The sequence below is a fragment of the Pseudophryne corroboree genome, chromosome 3 (assembly GCF_028390025.1).
Source record: "Pseudophryne corroboree isolate aPseCor3 chromosome 3, aPseCor3.hap2, whole genome shotgun sequence".
Lineage (NCBI taxonomy): Eukaryota > Metazoa > Chordata > Amphibia > Anura > Myobatrachidae > Pseudophryne > Pseudophryne corroboree.
The window spans coordinates 544,104,509-544,124,508 of NC_086446.1; the positions used below are offsets into that span (position 1 = coordinate 544,104,509).

At 45.4% G+C, this 20,000-nt stretch overlaps 1 protein-coding gene across 2 annotated transcripts in view; it reads left to right on the forward strand.

The window, feature by feature from the left end:
* The window catches only part of ASPSCR1 (ASPSCR1 tether for SLC2A4, UBX domain containing), a 212,980-nt gene that overhangs the window by 116,380 nt on the left and 76,600 nt on the right, over window positions 1-20,000 (forward strand). For both annotated transcript variants that reach the window (XR_010243940.1, XM_063961227.1), the window contains exons 6-9: window positions 8,967-9,040; window positions 9,124-9,631; window positions 9,712-9,851; window positions 18,267-18,348. Coding sequence is in view for 1 of the 2 variants with exons in the window: in XM_063961227.1 (XP_063817297.1) it covers window positions 8,967-9,040; window positions 9,124-9,631; window positions 9,712-9,851; window positions 18,267-18,348 (804 nt within the window). In the remaining variant the exon portion in view is untranslated. The remainder of the gene's footprint in view (window positions 1-8,966; window positions 9,041-9,123; window positions 9,632-9,711; window positions 9,852-18,266; window positions 18,349-20,000) is intronic.

Consider the following 20,000-nt stretch of genomic DNA (forward strand, 5'->3'; position numbering starts at 1 on the left):
GGCATACAAGCGCTCTGTCAGCGATCTTCATTCCGGGAGTGGACAACTGGGAAGCAGACTTCCTCAGCAGACACGATCTCCATCCAGGAGAGTGGGGTCTTCATCAAGAGGTCTTTGCTTAAGTGACAAGTCTTTGGGGAATTCCTCAAATAGACATGATGGCGTCTCATCTCAACAAGAAACTTCAGATATATTGTTCCAGGTCGAGAGACCCTCAAGCAATAGCTGTAGACGTTCTAGTGACACCGTGGGTGTTTCAGTCGGTGTACGTGTTTCCTCCACACCCTCTCATTCCAAAAGTGATAAAGATCGTAAGAAGAACAAAGGTTCAAGCGATCCTCATTGTTCCAAACTGGCCAAGAAGGGCTTGGTATCCAGATCTTCAGGAATTACTCATAAGAGATCCCTGGCCCACTTCCTCTGAGGGAGGATCTGTTGCAGCAGGGGCCGTGCGTGTTCCAAGACTTACCGCGACTTCGTTTGACGGCTTGGAGGTTGAACGCCGGATCCTAGCCCGAAAGGGTATTCCCAAGGAAGTCATCCCCACTCTTATTCAGGCCAGGAAAGGAGTAACGTCTAAACATTACCACCGTATTTGGAGGAAATACGTGTCTTGGTGTGAATCCAAGAAGTCTCCTATGGAAGAATTTCAGTTAGGACGGTTTCTCCATTTTCTACAAGCCGGTGTGCACGCGGGCCTAAAGTTGGACTCCATTAAAGTACAAATTTCATCCTTATTGGTTTTCTTCCAAAAACAATTGGCCTCCTTTCCAGAAGTTCAGACTTTTGTGAAAGGCGTGTTGCACATCCAGCCTCTCTTTGTGCCACCTGTGGCACCATGGGATCTGAACGTGGTGTTGCAATTTCTTCAATCTCATTGGTTTGAACCTTTACAAAAGGTGGAGTTGAAATTTCTCACTTGGAAAGTGGTCATGCTGTTGGCCTTGGCATCCGCCAGGCGGGTGTCTGAATTGGCGGCCTTGTCTCACAAGAGCCCTTACTTGATCTTCCATGAAGATAGAGCAGAGTTGCGGACTCGTCAGCAGTTTCTGCCGAAAGTGGTTTTGTCGTTTCACTTGAACCAACCAATTGTGGTGTCAGTGGCTACTGACGCCTTGCTGGAATCGAAGTTTCTTGATGTAGTAAGAGCTTTGAAAATTTATGTCGCCAGAACGGCTCAGTTTAGGAAAACAGAGGCTCTGTTTGTCCTGTATGCTCACAATAAAATTGGGGCTCCTGCTTCCAAGCAGACTATTGCGCGCTGGATCTGTCATACGATTCAGCAGGCTCATTCTACGGCTGGATTGCTGTTACCGAAATCGGTGAAGGCCCATTCTACCAGAAAGGTGGGCTCGTCCTGGGCGTCTGCCCGGGAAGTCTCGGCATTGCAACTTTGCCGAGCAGCTACTTGGTCGGGTTCAAACACCTTTGCGAAGTTCTACAAGTTTGATACCCTGGCTGAGGAGGACCTCATGTTTAGTCAATCGGTGCTGCAGAGTCATCCGCACTCTCCCGCCCATTCTAGAGCTTTGGTATAAACCCCATGGTTCTTGAAGTGACCCCAGCAATCCTCTAGGACGTATGAGAAAATAGGATTTTAATACCTACCTGTAAATCCTTTTCTCTTAGTCCGTAGAGGATGCTGGGCGCCCGTCCCAGTGCGTACTGTATCTGCAGTTATTAGTTATGGTTACACACATGTTACGTTATAGTCAGCCTGTTGCTGATGTTGTTCATGCCGTTGACTTGCGTTGTGTTGAATGCCACGTTGTACGGCGTGCTTGAGGTGTGAGCTGGTATGTATCTCACCTTAGTTTAACAATAAATCATTTTCCTCTAAATGTCCGTCTCCCTGGCACAGTTCCTATAACTGGAGTCTGGAGGAAGGGCATAGAGGGAGGAGCCAGTTCACACCCCTTTGAAAGTCTTGGAGTGCCCATGTCTCCTGCGGATCCCATCTATACCCCATGGTTCTTGAAGTGCCCCCAGCATACTCTACGGACTAAGAGAAATGGATTTACCGGTAGGTATCAAAATCCTATTTTTGCATGGATACTCCATCTGGCACTCACCAATGACTTCAAATGCTAAAAGTGACTTATAGCAGGGCACTTTGGGAACTTGGGTCCTCCAACACGGATCCTATCCAAAAACAGGCAAAGTAGAGGAGGAACCAGGGCATTCACAAACTTTAAGAAAGCATATATTAAGCCAAGTTTATTCACTTAAAACAGCTTGGAACATAGGTGAAAGCAACACTATGCAGAATAGTATCAGTGGAAACCTCCCTCCTCGGGTGTATAGAAAGTTGGTTAAAGGTTTAGAGTGAAGTTTTGTGTCTTCACCTTAATTAGCAATATGTCTAGTGATATGAGAGAGGTATGGGTATACTTTGTTCATTCACATTTCTGCACCAGAGCTAGTTTAGTCCAAAACTGTTGTGGGTTTCTGCTGCTATGAGCTATATCCTAAGATGTTATATGAATACATTTACCTTTTAATATAGTCTTTGCTGAAGCATGTGAGTATCTTGGTTCTTAATCTACTTTGCCTTTTAATTGCATATTTTACATTGTACAGTTTGTGCCCAGCATCTTTTCTTTGGGTATGGTGGCCAATCTCATAATTGGGATCTGCGGGATCCCGGGATTTTGGCCAAAAATTGCCTGGGAATTTAATCCCGGGAATGGAAACTCCTTGTTTATTCAATGCTGGGCAGCGTTGAGCGTCCTCAGGAGGCTCAGACCTTGCCCGGATCCCTCTGCCTAGCTTCCCTTTCACCCGGCCGGTGTACTGTGCAGCGTGACGTGATGTCAGGGGTTACGCTGCGCAGATTGACGCCAGCCGCATGGACCTCAATCGGCCGCAGCAAGTAGCCCCTCCCCGCACCCCACCCCCGGAGGATTGTGAGTTGGCTGAGCTGGGCTACGCAAGGGGGAAGGGCATTAACTTTTTTCAATGTACACAAAATACTCCAATCACGGGTATCCCGGGATTGATGATTTTTCAATCTGGGTTCCCGGGATTGAAAAAATGGCCCGGGGTTGGCCACCCTAATTATGGGGTTAATTCAATTACCCCGCGAAGAGTGCATGTTGCTGTTGCAGGGGCATGTAAATGTCGGCAATGGCACCCGAACTTGCATCCCTAGTGGCTATTTCTAGTGCTTGACTTGCACATTTATGTTTGCAGCTTATGGGGCTATGAATAAAAACCCATCATTTGGCGGTACCGTAAGTGTGAAATACAGCCGCACTTTCACCCGCAAAGATTTTGTGGGTAATTGTTCTCACCCCTATGACAGAAGAAAAGTGTTCGCTTTTTCCTTCTTGAAAAGATTTTTTTTTTTTTTAAATGTTTATTAAAAGATATATACAACATAGAAGTCTGTAAGTACATTATTGCATACAGGTCTGCAGGTAGGCAACAGATAAAACATATGGAAAGCTCCAGAGAAGGACAAAGTTAAATTAAATATAAGTATGCATACAATTATAACGAGAAATAGGAGGGATCGTATAAACCTTTGAAACTAACCATTGTTTAGAAAGGCGGGAAACCTCTCTCCAACATAGTCAAATTGTACCAGGATGTGAGACGCCCTATATCCCGAAGAAATTCTCTTTTTTCAATAGACAATGTGAGTACATAGGGTAGCCAAATATCAAAAAACTTTTGTGATCTAGATTCTAGATCTAAAGAACAGTCTGTCCACTCCATCCTGTAAACATGAGCTAATCTCTGCAACATGAGAGACAGAGGGATGGGGGTAGCGTAAATCCATTGGGACAAAATAGTTTTTTTTAGCCACCGCTGCTATCTTAGCAAGCAAAAGCTTAGTGCCTAGAGTGTGTTGTGAAGGTGGGGGTCGAGTATAGTAATTCCACAGTGCCCATGGCATTGTTAAGTTAAAAGAGATATGGAGGGTATTAGCTACATAATTTTGGCCATTAACCCAGAATGTTTGGACTACCGGACAAGACCATAGACCATGGAGAATATCATTGTCAAGGAGGCAACACTTAAAACAGAGTTATCTGCCACTCCCGTTAAAAACCGTTGTTTTGGGGTATAGTATGCCTGGTGGAGGATCTTAAATTGCATTTCAGCAAACGAGGAAGAAAGTAACTGTTTATTCAGTGTGACTGAGGCTGCGACAATAGTTTGTAGGGAAAGATTAGGGTAGGAATCTTTCCACTTTGCCATACTTGTAGATAGGGCAGTAAGGTCAATTCTCGTCCTAACTTGCTCATATAATAAAGAGGTAGGAAAGGAGGAACCTAATCGGGTTTTTAATTAGTATATCAAACAATAAAGAATGGTTTGAATGATTTAGATCAGTTAACAGTCTAGTCCAGTGGTTTCCAAACTTTTTGAATCACGGTGCCCTAGAGTATCAGAAATTTTTTTGCGGCACCCCTAGGCCAAAAATTTCTTATTGAGAAATTTAGAAATAAATATTAAATCAAGTAAATTGTGTTTATATGTCATCTTTAGGATCAGTTATGTGGTGAGGGACAAGATTTGTTTCTGTCTGTCCCCATATTTTATGACTGACAGCCACCAGCACTAGTTTTGCCTATTATATTGACCATAAATAATTTGAATTGGTCCTGGACCACCAATCCAAGGCACCCCTGCAAGTGTCCCAAGGCACCCCAGGGTGCCACGGCACACAGTTTGGGAACCACTGGTCTAGTCACAAAACTGCAGACTTGGAAATAGGCAAATATGGGGATCTGGACATCAGGAAACAGATTCCTGAGCTTTTCCAGGGTGTGGGTGGCGGAGAACTGTCATCCATCAAGTGAAATGCCAAACGGAGTCCATGGAGATGCTAAGTCCAGAAAAACTCATGGGGGTCACCCTGTTGAAAATAACGATTATATAGTATTCATGAAAATACAGTGCGAGTATGGGATAATCCCAATCACTTATGGGATAGACGCCATGCCAGACAGGGCGAGTACAATAATGGGTTATCCATGACCTCTACAGGAAGAGAGGTTGAGGGGGTATGCAAAATAAAAATCAAAGAGTTGTTGGTAAGAAAGTCCCATTCAATATCCAAATTAACAAAAGTAGAGGTTTTACCTATCCAGTCCAGAGAGAGCAATGGCGTCTATACCTGAGTCGACCACCCGAGTATATAGTGTGTCTGAAAGTAACCAAAAATCTATACGGGAAGAAGTATGATGAGGGTGCGAATAAAAACAATATTTACGTTAGACCAGGTGTTGGCATCTCCATGAATCACATAACTTCAAAGATTCTATCAAAAGGGCTAGCAAGGAGACATCACCCTCCACACCCCGACCAGAGGAGCGGTTCAAACCCCTAGAGATAGTACATAAAATCGCCACCAAGCAATATTTCCCCTTCCGCCCATTCCTGTAATTTGGAATACAAAGCCATAAAGAACTGTCTGGTCGAGCCAGTTGGAGCGTAAATCGCTGCTAATCTGTATAAGGATCCCAAAAGAGAGAGTTTTATAAAAAGGAAATGGCCCTCCGGATCAGACCACGTATCTGTGATGGTGTAAGGCAAGTGTTTCTTGAATAAGATCAAAACCCCCCTACGTTTAGCAGTGAATGAAGCTGTTTTAAATTCTCCCACCCATGGTCCCTTAAGTGTATTCGGATCTTTTATATCGCAGTGGGTCTCTTGTAAAAATGCAATATCCGGCTTAAGGCGTTTCAAATGTGTTAACACTTTTCGCCTCTTCACAGTTCCTCAACATTCCAAGAGACAAATTTTAGGGAGGACTGAGACCTAGTGGAGCTATCAGTTGGAGTAGCCATAATAACCAATACCTACTCTAGTCCATAAAACAATTATGAATATGAGAAGCAGCCGTGTCCAGCCCGTCCCAGCGAGCGGGCGAGGACCAAAGTGTAAATATCCAAAGCAACCTGCCAAACCTGTACACATATACCACAAATCAAAAATAATAAATATAACAGACAATTTCCCAAACATCTTATAATTTTTCTGAACCCAAGAGGGCAATCTATCAGATTGCCAGTATCATAATAATAACAACAACAGTAAGGCCAGAGAAAAAGGGGTAGGGGGAGCTTCAGGGAGGTACATAACGATCTAACACAGTTAACCCAGCAGCAATAATAGCGGTACAACATTACACGGCAAGGCCATATGTGTAACATAATTTCTAGCAAGGTAAATGATGAAAAAGAAAACACAAGTAGAGTAGTGCCATATCTTTTTCAGTTAGCCGCACCATGACAAATATAAAGAAACAGATGACGGACGCCGGGATAGCCAAATGAGAAAATAAAGACCTGAATTGAAAAGACGAGAAAAGATAACAACACAAACAATATTACTCATCGTCAGTCCTCATCCGATCTGAGTGTCGAGGATCCAGAGGAGAGGGAGTCCACAAAATTCTTGGCCACCTGTGGCGTTTCCAGGAAGTGAGGTTTGCCATTGTGAAAGACACAAAGCTTCGAGGGATATAGGAGTGAAAATCGGCAACCCAAATCAAATAATTTTTTTGCAGGCCGGGGCAAGTTCATGATGTTTCATAGCTACCAAATATGAGAAGTCCTAGAACAGCAATAGCTTTGCACCTTGATAACGAAGATCGGCATGTTTACGATAGGCTTCCAATAAACTCACTTTGTCGGCATAGTTCAAGATCTGCAATATCACTGTGCGGGGGCAATCACTCGTGGCTTGCCTATCAGGGCCTACACGATGGGCCCTCTCCACCAACAACGAGGAGCCAGGCGAGACACAGCCCAGTTCTTGCGGCAACCATTCTGACCAGCGTCATCAGGTCAGAATGCTTGACAGATTCAGGGAGACCGGTGATGCATACATTATTTCTACGATTTCTGTTCTCTAAATCTTCTAGTTTGTCCGCCATGGACACCACCGATTTCGTCTGAACAGACAAAGTGGCTCTGGCCGTTGTAAGTTTGTCTTTCAAATCTGATATGCGTTGTTCTGCCTCAGAGACGCTGATCGTGTTTCGTGAGTTGGGTGAGCGCTGAACCGAAAGAATCTTTAAGTTGTGCTAATTTCTGGTCCAGAAGCGAGGCCAGAAGGGTGGTCAGTTCTTGAGAGGTTAGAGAGCCAGTCACGGCAGGTGAAGTAGTGTCGTAGGCTCGTTCCTTATCAACCTCGTCCCTACGGGTACCGGGAGAAGCTGGCGAAGCAGCAGAGGATGTGTCGCTGCCACGGCCCTTGCCCGTCTGGCCACCCTTAGTACCTCTCACAGGCCTGGCCACGAATTTATCCATGACTATTGCAGTGGGGGGTAGAAAGAATAGATGAAATCAGATGAAAGGTGTTTCTGAGTACTAGACTCCTGACAGCCTGGACTGCCAACAGCTATCGGAGCCCAGGATGGTGCTGCAATAATCCCTATGTACTGCTCCCTAATGTCACCAGTTCCCGACAGAGGTCGGGGGAGAGAACAGCAATGCGGGGGGAATTGCCCGGTATCTAGGGGCAGTACAGGTGCTTGGAATCGGGGATAAAGCCAAGAGTATAGCAGAGGGGGGAGGGTATAGTAGCTTACCCCAGGAGACAGACCGATGTGGCTTGGGAAAGCCTGCAGCAGCACCAAAGTGAAATGGCAGTGTATTATTATAAGGGCCCTCAGCCGAGAGCCCCACTGCTAGCTTATGTTTTCAGTTCCCTGAGGCCCCCTCCAGGTCCTGGGGAGTCTCCGGGTGGCGAGACACACCGGCCGGCGGGTGATTGAAGAGGACCGGGGGGGAGCTCCAAACTCGAGGCCACGGCTCCTTCCCGTCTGGTAGGCCACGGCTGGGGGGAGCCGGTAACCGCGTCCCCCGGCTCCGTGCTCGGCTGCCCGGAATGTGCCAGCCTGCTGCTAGTGCGACCAGTGCGCTGTGACCCGCTGTAGCCCTGCTCCCAAGTTGTTACATGGAGCCAGGCTCCGGAGCGCAGAGGACGCACTTCTTCCTTCAATGCCCGCTATGCCACGCCCCTTATTGAAAAGATTTTAAGGTTTCTGTTTAATACAGTATTTATTTTCTGTTATTAAAGGACCTTTCCAGTGTAAACTACATCCATTTTAATTACCTACTGTGTACCCATATATTTGACACCTACAGCTGGAAGCTTACCTTGTTTGTGACTGGAGACCCCAGATTAAATTAGGCCTGCAATTACATGGTCTGGACATTGCAGGGTTCTCTGTTACCTTCCCATTGCACCTTGCTATATTGATTTTGCTAGTATAATGAGATATGCAAACCCGACTGCAATAACGATCACTGCTATCCTGAAATGCAAATGTCCTTGAAGCTATATAGATGTACCTGAGGCATTGCTTACGGAAGTTTCTTTATAATTTACTGCTGTGCAAAGAAAAAGTCAGTTTGCTATCTCAGTTTATGTAGACAAGTGTGTACATTTCCAATGTTTTAATTTCTTATTTTATTATTTGTTATTTAGAATTTTACATTCATTTTACCCAGTGCTGTAAAATTGCTAAAATACACATAGCACAGTGATTTTAAATTATGCGTATAGTTGGCTGTGCACTCCAGGTTCTAAGCACTGCAGTAGTGATCCAGCTGCTATAGATTTTCTAAGCTAAAATAGGCTGCAGCCATATTGAGGAAAGCTATATTATCAAAAATACCACACTGTATGCATCCCATCTGTAAATGATAAGTTTGTCTCTAAAGCAAGAGTCCTGTGCTGAGTAACTTGATGCAAATAAAACAACACGCAAAAAAAATTCCCACCTTGAAAGACTAGCCCTTTACTGCTTACAGTCTGTGCGGGGTGGTCAGTTAAAGTGTGTTTAGGAAAAGCATTAGTTAAATAGAGCATTAAGTTGTTGAGAGGACACATGGTAAGCATATACTATAATTGTTACTGTCAGAACTGAATAATGATGGTTGCTTGTACAGGACATCTGTTATTTGATAAGTCCAGGTAAATGACCTACTCTTAACTTTTAGGTGACTGGAGAACAGACTTTAAAACAAACAACACTTCAGTCTTTAGGACTCACAAGTGGAAGTGCCATTATCAGGTAAGTGTCCTTTACTTTTTCATTCAAATATGCAAAGTACCTGTACTGATATTGTCTTAAGTTTTATTTATCTCTTTGACAAGGTTTATAGTGCGGAAGTTTGACCAATGTGAGAACAGTCAGCCTGTGAAAACACAAAAGGATATAAAAAGAGAGCAGAAGATCGAGTCAGAGGATCTCCAGGTACTTGAACAAGTCAAAAATGAGCCTACTGTTTGCCAGGAAGAGCAGATGCCCATTAAAACACCTAAGAGCGTAGATCCCCTAGCTGAAGTAGTGCATGAGGAAAGGGATTCTGGATTCTTAGCTTCAAACTCCATGAACAAATCCAGTGCAAGGGAAATACGTCCAGAAGTGGATAAGGAAAAACCAGGTCCTTCCTCTATAGGTCTTACCGAACCTCTTGCTCAGTCTTTGGTGACTTCATTTATCCCATTCCAAGGAGGTGGTCATCGACTGGGTGGTGCCAACGTTCCTGCAGCTTCACCAGAAGCAGACATGCTATGTGCCACTTCTCAAGAGCCTTTTCGCAGCCCAGGACCTTCTAAACCCAAAAAATCCAAAACTGATGGAGAGGAAAGTGAGTCAGAGGTAAGCCAGGGTCTGACTGTAGAATTAACACATGTACACTATGGTCGGAAATGTAAAGATTCTAATGCTTTGTTTTGTAGCCAATAGATAGAGAGCCCGTTGTGTGCCACTTGGATTTGGAAGAGAAAGTTCATGGCAATTTCCGAGACCTCCCAGATAAGTTTTTTGAGGTCACAATGGACGATGTGAGAAGAAGATTTGCTGAACTGAAAAGTGAAAGGTGAAACAAGTGTTGGTCTTACGTTTTATGTTGTATTGTTCTGTGGGTTGGGAGTAGTGACTTCTTCACCCACATTTAATAAAATGCAAAAGCTACAGAGTCGGACATTGAAGTTAGGGTTACAGAATAGAATTGTGTATCAGTTGATTTACTCCAAAGCATTATATCTGAAATTTCAGTTGTGTATGCAAGGAGATCCTGGATTAGCATTAAAGAGACATTTTACTTAGTTTCTATTTATAATTTTGTTGCATATTCTTACTTCAGAGTATTATAGACCACTATCCCACATCCATACACACCCATCTTCATAAAGAAAAATGAAAGCCACCCTATGCTGCTGTCCATTGACCTGCACTAAACTTGTGTTATTTGTTGATCCAGCACTGTTAGAATTCTTTGTGTAATGGATTCAACAAGGTGCTTCGAAAACTGGTGCATGATGACAACATAACATTACCCATTAGCTGCAGGTATGTCACCTGCAAATTTATGCTGCAGATCTCCTTATCCACCACATCCCAAATGTCTCTTTTTGTATTGCACCAATTATAGTGCACTGAACTCATTAACATATTTGTGAATCCACTTTGAGATTGCGTGCGCTCTGTGGCATGACACATTATTCCATTAGAAGAATAGTAGACTGTGGCCTTAAAGTGATGCACATTCCCAACACCGTTACTCCACCACCAGCCTGAACCATGGACACAAGTCAGGATGGATCCATAGATTCATGGTGTTTACACGAAATTCCAATTTGAGATTCTTCAAATGAGGCAATATTTTTCCAGTCTTTAACTGTCCAGTTTTGAAGAGACTGTGCCCGTTGTAGCCTCCATCTGTTTCTGTAGCCCACCCACATCAAAGTTTGACATGCTGTGCATTCAGAGATGCTCCTTTGCATACCACTGTTGTAACACATTGTTATATCCGTTATAGTCCGCTTAGACCAGTCAGACCATTCTGCACTGACTTCTATTAGCACAAGTATTCATTATTTGACTTAATATAGTTGAATAAAATGCAGTTAATCATTGATGTTTTTTACCTAGCTAAGTATGCCAATCATCCTGTGTTTGCAGTTGTTAGGTGGGAGTTGCTTCTCTAACAGAGCAGACATATGGGCATCCACGCTTTGCAGAAATGCACTGTGGGATTAGTCGAATCATACACAGTAGCAATAGTGTGACTACAGTCTGAGCTGCTTGACCTGTGTCTGGTCTTAGTTAGGACACGAGGGTCTTCAGCTGTCTTTAATTGGAGTGTGGAGGCAACATATTACATTTTAATAGCTGCAGTAAAAAAGCAATATAGTGCTGAGCGGTTGGTTTTACCTATATAGTTTGTCAGGTGTTTTTTTTTTTTTTTTATAAATGCAACTTTGTTTTGCATTAACAAAAATGAGGACAGAAGAACCTGTAGCCAATCAAATAATTATAATGTTTACAGCAGCACATTATGTTAGGAGATGATTATGCTGATTTTATGGTAGACAGTGATTTGTTACTGTGGGCAAGTGAAGACAGTGCTGCCTGTGACATGATATGGGGAATGGGGTATATACATTAAGAGTCCTTTTCAGTACTTTTAAATGGGTGTGCTTTGTAAATCATGAGCATTTGTTATGACAAATATTCCTTTATTAGGTTGTATGTGCATCTGTCATCGCAATGAAGTGAGAAATGCATCCTTAGAAAAGATTTTGGTTGACCACCATTACCAATATAGCTTTAAATATGCACATCATCCAATGACACAAGTCGGGATGGAACCATAGCTTCATGTTATTTCTCTAACGTCCTAAGTGGATGCTGGGGACTCCGTCAGGACCATGGGGTTTAGCGGCTCCGCAGGAGACAGGGCACAATAATAAAAGCTTTAGGATCAGGTGGTGTGCACTGGCTCCTCCCCCCTATGACCCTCCTCCAAGCCTCAGTTAGATTTTTGTGCCCGGCCGAGAAGGGTGCAATCTAGGTGGCTCTCCTGAGCTGCTTAGAATAAAAGTTTAAGTTAGGTTTCTTATTTTCAGTGAGTCCTGCTGGCAACAGGCTCACTGCTACGAGGGACTTAGGGGAGAGAAGTAAACTCACCTGCGTGCAGGATGGATTTGCTTCTTAGGCTACTGGACACCATTAGCTCCAGAGGGAGTCGGAACACAGGTCTCACCCTGGGGTTCGTCCCGGAGCCGTGCCGCCGACCCCCCTTGCAGATGCCGAAGTTGAAGAGGTCCAGAGGTCCAGAAACAGGCGGCAGAAGACTTTCAGTCTTCATAAGGTAGCGCACAGCACTGCAGCTGTGCGCCATTGTTGTCAGCACACTTCATACCAGCGGTCACTGAGGGTGCAGGGCGCTGGGGGGGGCGCCCTGGGCAGCAATGTATTATACCTTTTTTATGGCTAAAATACATCACATATAGCCCTTGAGGCTATATGGATGTATTTAACCCCTGCCAGATCTCACAAACTCCGGGAGAAGAGCCCGCCGTTTTAGGGGGCGGGGCCTATTCTCCTCAGCACACGGCGCCATTTTCCTGCTCAGCTCTGCTGTGAGGAAGGCTCCCAGGCTCTCCCCTGCACTGCACTACAGAAACAGGGTTAAAACAGAGAGGGGGGGCACTTATTTGGCGATATGATTACATATGTGAAAATGCTATAAGGGAAAACACTTGTATAAGGGGTTGTCCCTGTATAATTATAGCGTTTTTGGTGTGTGCTGGCAAACTCTCCCTCTGTCTCCCCAAAGGGCTAGTGGGGTCCTGTCCTCTATCAGAGCATTCCCTGTGTGTGTGCTATGTGTCGGTACGTGTGTGTCGACATGTAGGAGGACGATGTTGGTGAGGAGGCGGAGCAAATTGCCTGTATTGGTGATGTCACTCTCTAGGGAGTCGACACCGGAATGGATGGCTTATTTAGGAATTACGTGATAATGTCAACACGATGCAAGGTCGGTTGACGACATGAGACGGCCGGCAAACAAATTAGTACCTGTCCAGGCGTCTCAGACACCGTCAGGGGCTTGTAAAAACGCCCATTTACCTCAGTTGGTCGACACAGACACGGACACTGACTTCAGTGTCGACGGTGAAGAAACAAACGTATTTTCCTTTAGGGCCACACGTTACATGTTAAGGGCAATGAAGGAGGTGTTACATATTTCTGATACTACAAGTACCACAAATAAGGGTATTATGTAGGGTGGGAATAATCTACTTGTAGTTTTTCCTGAATCAGATAAATTAAAGTGTGTGATGATACGTGGGTTTCCTCCGATAGAAAATTATTGGAGGTATACCCTTTCCCGCCAGAAGTGAGGGCGAGTTGGGAAACACACCTTAGGGTGGATAAGGCGCTCACACGCTTATAAACAAGTGGCGTTACCGTCTCCAGATACGGCCGCCCTCAAAGAGCCAGCTGATAGGAAGCTGAAAAATATCCTAAAAAGTATATACACACATACTGGTGTTATACTACGACCAGCAATCGCCTCAGCCTGGATGTGCAGCGCTGGGGGGGCTTGGTCGGATTTCCTGACTGAAAATATTGATACCCTTGACAGGAACAATATTTTATTGACTATAGAGCATTTTAAGGATGCATTTCTATATATGCGAGATGCGCAGAGGGATATTTGCATTCTGGCATCAAGAGTAGATGTGATGTCCATATCTGCCAGACGATGTTTATAGACACGACAGTGGTCAGGTGATGCAGATTCCAGACGGCACATGGAAGTATTGCCGTATAAAGGGGCGGTCCATCGGACCTGGTGGCCATGGCAACAGCTGGAAAATCCACTTTTGTTACCCCAAGTCACATCTCAGCAGAAAAGGACACAGTCTTTTCAGTCTCAGTCCTTTCGTACCCATAAAGGCAGGCGGGCAAAAGGCCAGTCATATCTGCCCAGGGTTAGAGGAAAGGGAAGAAGACTGCAGCAGGCAGCCCATTCCCAGGAACAGAAGTCCTCCACAGCTTCTGCCAAGTCCACAGCATGACGCTGGGGCCATACAAGCGGACTCAGGTGCGGTGGGGGGTCATCTCAAGAGTTTCAGCACGCAGTAGGCTCACTCGCAAGTGGACTCCTGGATCCTACACGTAGTATCCCAGGTGTACATTGGAAATTCGAGACGTCTTCCCCTCACAAGTTCCTGAAGTCTGCTTTACCAACGTCTCCCTCCGATAGGGAGGCAGTATTGAAAGAAAAAAAAAAAAAAAGAAAAAAAATTTACAGGCTGTATTCCCAGCAGGTGATAATCAAAGTACCCCTCCTACAACAAGGGAAGGGGTATTATTCCACACTATATTGTGGTACTGAAGCCAAACGGCTCGGTGAGATCTAAAAGATTTGAACAATTTACATACAAGGGTTCAAATCAAGATGGAGTCACTCAGAGCAGTGATAGCGAACCAGGACGATATGGTGTCACTGGATAGCAGGGACGCTTACCTACATGTCCAAATTTTGCCCTTCTCACCAAGGGTACCTCAGGTTCGTGGTACAGAACTGTCCTTATCAGTTCAGACGCTGCCGTTTGGATTGTCCACGGCACCCCGGGTCTTTACCATGGTAATGGCCGAAATGATGATTCTTCCTAAAAGAAATATGGACGCTTTCCTGATAAGGGCAAGGTCCAGAGAACAGTTGGCGGTCGGAGTAGCACTATCTCAAGTAGTTCTACGACAGCACGAGTGGATTCTAAATATTCCAAAATCGCAGCTTTTTCCGACGACACGTCTAATGTTCCTAAGAATGATTCTGGACACAGTCCAGAAAAGGATGTTTTCTCCCGGAGAAGAAGACCAGGGAGTTATCCGAGCTAGTCAGGAACCTCCTAAAACCAGGAAAAGTATCAGTGCATCATTGCACAAGGGCCCTGTGAAAAATGGTGGTTTCTTACAAAGCGATCCCATTCGGTAGATTTCACGCAAGAACCTTTCAGTGGAATCTGCTGGGAAAATGGTCCGGATCGCATCTTCAGATGCATCAGCGGATAACCCTGTCTCCAAGGACAAGGGTGTTTTCTTCTGCGGTGGCTGCAGAGTGCTCATCTATGAAAGGGCCGCAGATTCGACATTCAGGACTGGGTCCTGGTGACCACGGATGCCAGCCTGAGTGGCTGGGGAGCAGTCACACAAGGAAAAAATTTCCAGGGAGTGTGATCAAGTCTGGAGACTTCTCTCCACATAAATATACTGGAGCTAAGGGCAATTTACAAGGCTCTAAGCTTAGCAAGACCTCTGCTTCAAGGTCAGCCGGTATTGATCCAGTGGGACAACATCACGGCAGTCGCCCACGTAAACAGACAGGGCGGCACATGAAGCAGGAGGGAAATGGCAGAAACTGCAAGGATTCTTCGCTGGGCGAAAAATCATGTGATAACACTCTCAGCAGTGTTAATTCCGGGAGTGGAAAACTGGGAAGCAAACTTCCTCAGCAGGCATAACCTCCACCCGGGAGAGTGGGGACTTCAGCGGGAAGTCTTCCACATGATTGTAAACCGTTGGGAAAAACCAAAGGTGGACATGATGGCGTCCCGCCTGAACAAAAAACTAGACAAATATTGCGCCAGGTCAAGGGACCCTCAGGCAATAGCGGTGGACGCTCTGGTAACACTGTGGGTGTACCAGTCAGAGTATGTGTTCCTTCCTATGCATCTCATACCAAAAGTACTGAGAATCATAAGAAGGAGATGAGTAAGAACGATACTCGTGGTTCCGGATGGGTCAAGAAGGACTTGGTACCCGGAATTTCAAGAGATGCTCACGGAAGAACCGTGGCCTCTACCTTTAAGAAAGGACCTGCTCCAGCAGGGGCCTTGTCTGTTCCAAGACTTACCGCGGCTGCGTTTGACGGCATGGCAGTTGAACGCCGGATCCTGAAAGGGCATTCCAGATGAAGTCATCCCTACCCTGGTCGAAGCCAGGAAGGATGTAACCGAAAAACATTTTCACCGCATTTGGCGAAAATATGTTGCGTGGTGTGAGGCCAAGAAGGTCCCTACAGAGGAATTCCAACTGGGTCGTTTCCTACATTTCCTGAAAACAGGACTGTCTATGGGCCTAAAATTAGGGTCCATTAAGGTTCAAATTTCGACCCTGTCAAATTTCTTCCAGAAAGAACTGGCTTCAGTGCCTGAAGTTCAGACGTTTGTAAAAGGGGTACTGCATATACAGCCTCCTTTTGTGCCCCCAGTGGCACCTTGGGATCTCAATGTTGTTTTGAGTTTCCTAAAGTCACATTGGTTTGATCCACTCACCACTGTGAAATTAAAATATTTCACATGGAAGGTGAAGATTCTATTAGCCCTGGCTTCAGCCAGGCGTGTGTCAGAATGGGCGGCTTTATCATATAAAAGCCCTTACTTAATTTTTCATTCTGACGGGGCAGAATTGAGGACTCGTCCTCAATTTCTCCTTAAGGTGTTTTCTGTTTTTCACAGGAACCAACCTATTGTGGTACCTGCGGCTACTAGGGACTTGGAGGACTCCAAGTTACTTGACGTTGTCAGGGCCCTGAAAATATATGTTTCCAGGACGACTGGAGTCAGAAAATCTGACTCGCTGTTTAGCCTGTATGCACCCAACAAGATGGGTGTTCCTGCTTCTAAGCAGACGATTGCTCGCTGGATTTGTAGTACAATTCAGCTTGCACATTCTGTGGCAGGCTTGCCACAGCCAAAATCAGTAAAAGCCCATTCCACAAGGAAGTGGGCTCATCTTGGGCGGCTGCCCGAGGGGTCTCGGCTTTACAACTTTGCCGAGCTGCTACTTGGTCAGGGGCACACCCTGACTGAGGAGGACCTGGAGTTCTCTCTTTCGGGGCTGCAGAGTCATCCGCACTCTCCCGCCCGTTTGGGAGCTTTGGTATAATCCCCATGGTCCTGACGGAGTCCCCAGCATCCACTTAGGACGTTAGAGAAAATAAGAATTTACTTACCGATAATTCTATTTCTCGTAGTCGGTAGTGGATGCTGGGCGCCCATCCCAAGTGCGGATTGTCTGCAATACTTGTACATAGTTATTGTTACAAAAATCGGGTTATTCTTGTTGTGAGCCATCTTTTCAGAGGCTCCTTCGTTGTTATCATACTGTTAACTGGGTTCAGATCACAGGTTGTACGGTGTGATTGGTGTGGCTGGTATGAGTCTTACCCGGGATTCAATATCCTTCGTTATTATGCACGCTCGTCCGGGCACAGTATCCTAACTGAGGCTTGGAGGAGGGTCATAGGGGGAGGAGCCAGTGCACACCACCTGATCCTAAAGCTTTTATTATTGTGCCCTGTCTCCTGCGGAGCCGCTAAACCCCATGGTCCTGACGGAGTCCCCAGCATCCACTACGGACTACGAGAAATAGAATTATCGGTAAGTAAATTATTATTTTTTACCAAGTTCTGGATTTATGTTGTATACAGAAAACACAAGCTTGGCTGTACTTTATAGAACTTAGATTTTGACTATATTGGTGCTTGTTATGGGGGACGCCGAGAGGGGAGGCAGCTTGGGTACTGATGGCTCAAGCCTTTGTCCAGCTCCTGAGGAGGACAAATGTCCCCCTTTGCAGCGCAGATTTGGCCACACCCCCTTCTATATCCAGGCCCCACGGCTGTCTCAACGGCCCTGCTTGTCGTGTACAAGTAGAAGTGGAATATGCAGGGTCTTCACACAGCTTAGGGATATGCGACCCCTGACAAACCCATAGGAAAGACTGAGGCAAATACAAGATTTTATGGAAGGAGGCTTACATGTGCCTCCCATCTGTGTATTCTGGTGATAGGTGGCTTTTAGTGACAGTGAGAAGAGGCAGCATTCTGTTGTAATGCTAACGGTGTAAACGAAGCATTGTAAGTAATGATTTAGGAACAATGTGTGTCCGGAAAACAAATATAGCTTAGGCTGTGTAACAATATGGCAGGTGGGTGTTACCTGTAGTTTGTTAAGGCCCATATACACGGGAGAGATGTGTGCTGAGCGAACCGCTCAGCACACATCTCTCCCGCCGCTCAGCACAGCGCGATGTGTGCTGAGGGATGTGGGGGAGGACGGGGGGCCGCTCATTTCACCTAGCGGGTGAAATGAGCGACGTGCTAGATTGATCCTACATGCAGGCCAGTCTAGCACCGGCTATAGCGATGTGTGGGGCCGCGCATCGCTATCGCCTGAGGGGGGTACACACGAGTGATCTGTGCTTAAAATCTAAGCAATCTAGTCAGATTGCTTAGATTTTAAGCATGGATCTCTCAGTGAGTACCCCCCTTTACTGTATTCATGTTGCTGGATTGTCTTTGTGTGCAGTAATCTTTCCATCTTCCTCCTTCCTTATCTAGTGTAAGCTGATGCTTTCATTCACAGTATGTTGTTCTCATTAACAGCTAATCATAGTCTTTAATCGATTGCTATGTCTCTGCTCCCACCAGGCATCGACTAGAGGAAGCCCCTTTAATCACTAAAGCACTGAGAGAGGCCCATTCGAAGGAAAAAATGGAACGATACCCAAAGGTAGGAACCTTCCACCTTGCATGTCCAAGACTTTTTTTTTTTTTTTTATCTCTGGTGTTCACACATATTGGCCCTCATTCCGAGTTGATCGCTCGCTAGCTGCTTTTAGCAGCAGTGCAAACGCTAAGCCGTCGCCCTCTGGGAGTGTATCTTAGCTTAGCAGAAGTGCGAACGAAAGGTTAGCAGAATAGTGCTGACATTTTTTCAAGCAGTTTCAGAGCAGCTGCAGACCTACTCCTACCTTGTGATCCCTTCAGTCTATTTAGTTCCTGTTTTGACGTCACAAACACGCCCTGCGTCCGGCCAGCCACTCCCCCGTTTCCCCAGGCACGCCTGCGTTTTTATCTGACACGCCTGCGTTTTTAGCACACTCCCGGAAAACGGTCAGTTACCTCCCAGAAACGCCACATTCCTGTCAATCACTCACCGATCAACAGAGCGACTGAAAAGAGTCGCTGGGCCTTGTGTGAAACTGCATAGTTTTTTGTGAAAGTACGTCGCGCATGCGCACTGCTCCCCATACGCATGCGCAGAAATGCCAATTTTTAGCCAGATCGCTACACTGCGAACAACGGCAGCTAGCGATCAACTCGGAATGACCCCCATTATCTGATATTCATGTTGACAAATGAATAAAGTATAATTGCAGGAAGGTAAAACAGATAATGGAGCAGTTGAGGTGAGCTTGTGATTGACAGGCTTAGACAGACAACCTATGGTGGTTAGATGTTGTGGGACTAGCCCGATGGGCAGGACAATCTGGAATTTGTAGATGCCTGAAAGTCACAGGTTCCTTATCTCTGGCTTTACAGAGTAACTTGCTGAAACAATACTGTGAAAATCATAAACGTGTAAGCCATTACATGTGTGTTGACGTGTATAGGGAAATTATTTTTACTGATTGCAAATTAATTCGGTAGCTCCAAAATCTTTTCTGTATGTTTAGTCGGTTAACATGATTAAATAATTTTCTATTAGGGTTGATGGTGCTGTGGCCAAAAAATATCATTTTGTCATATTAATTTGATTAATTCACATGTAGACGTGTTGAGTAAACTCCACTTTCTACTGGTATTTCAACCAAAGTGGAAATATGGTGTGATAAAGGTGCCCAAACAAGTTCTAACATTCTTTTATGACTAATTGAGAACAAATTAAAGTGTGTCAGGAACTAAAAAGAATGCCAATCCTGATTATGGTCATTCAGATGCTGACCAGGGCTGCTGCTAAATCCGGTCAGGTGATGACTGTGTCTGCCATGTATAGGACCATCATCAAAGAGGATTGTGCCTTCTGTATATGGAGCTTCTAAGGTGTGCCTTTACATGGAAACATAAGAAGTTTATACTACTTAAGGCCCATACACACTGGGTGATTTTGAGCTGAAAGCAGCTAACGTTTGTTGTGTTGAGCTGCTTTCAGCTCAAAACCGCCCAGTGTGTATGCCCCGGCGATGAGCGCTGATGCGCGCTCCCGCTTCTGCGCCGACGGCCACTTATCATCTGCTGTTGTGGAAAGCCGTTCACCCCCGCTGACATCGCTGGGCAGGGGGAAAATCGCTCAGTGTGTATGCACTGAGCGATTTTCAGCCCAGCGATCATCCCTGTGCATACACGCTGGACAAAAACGCCCAGTGTGTATGCACCTTTATG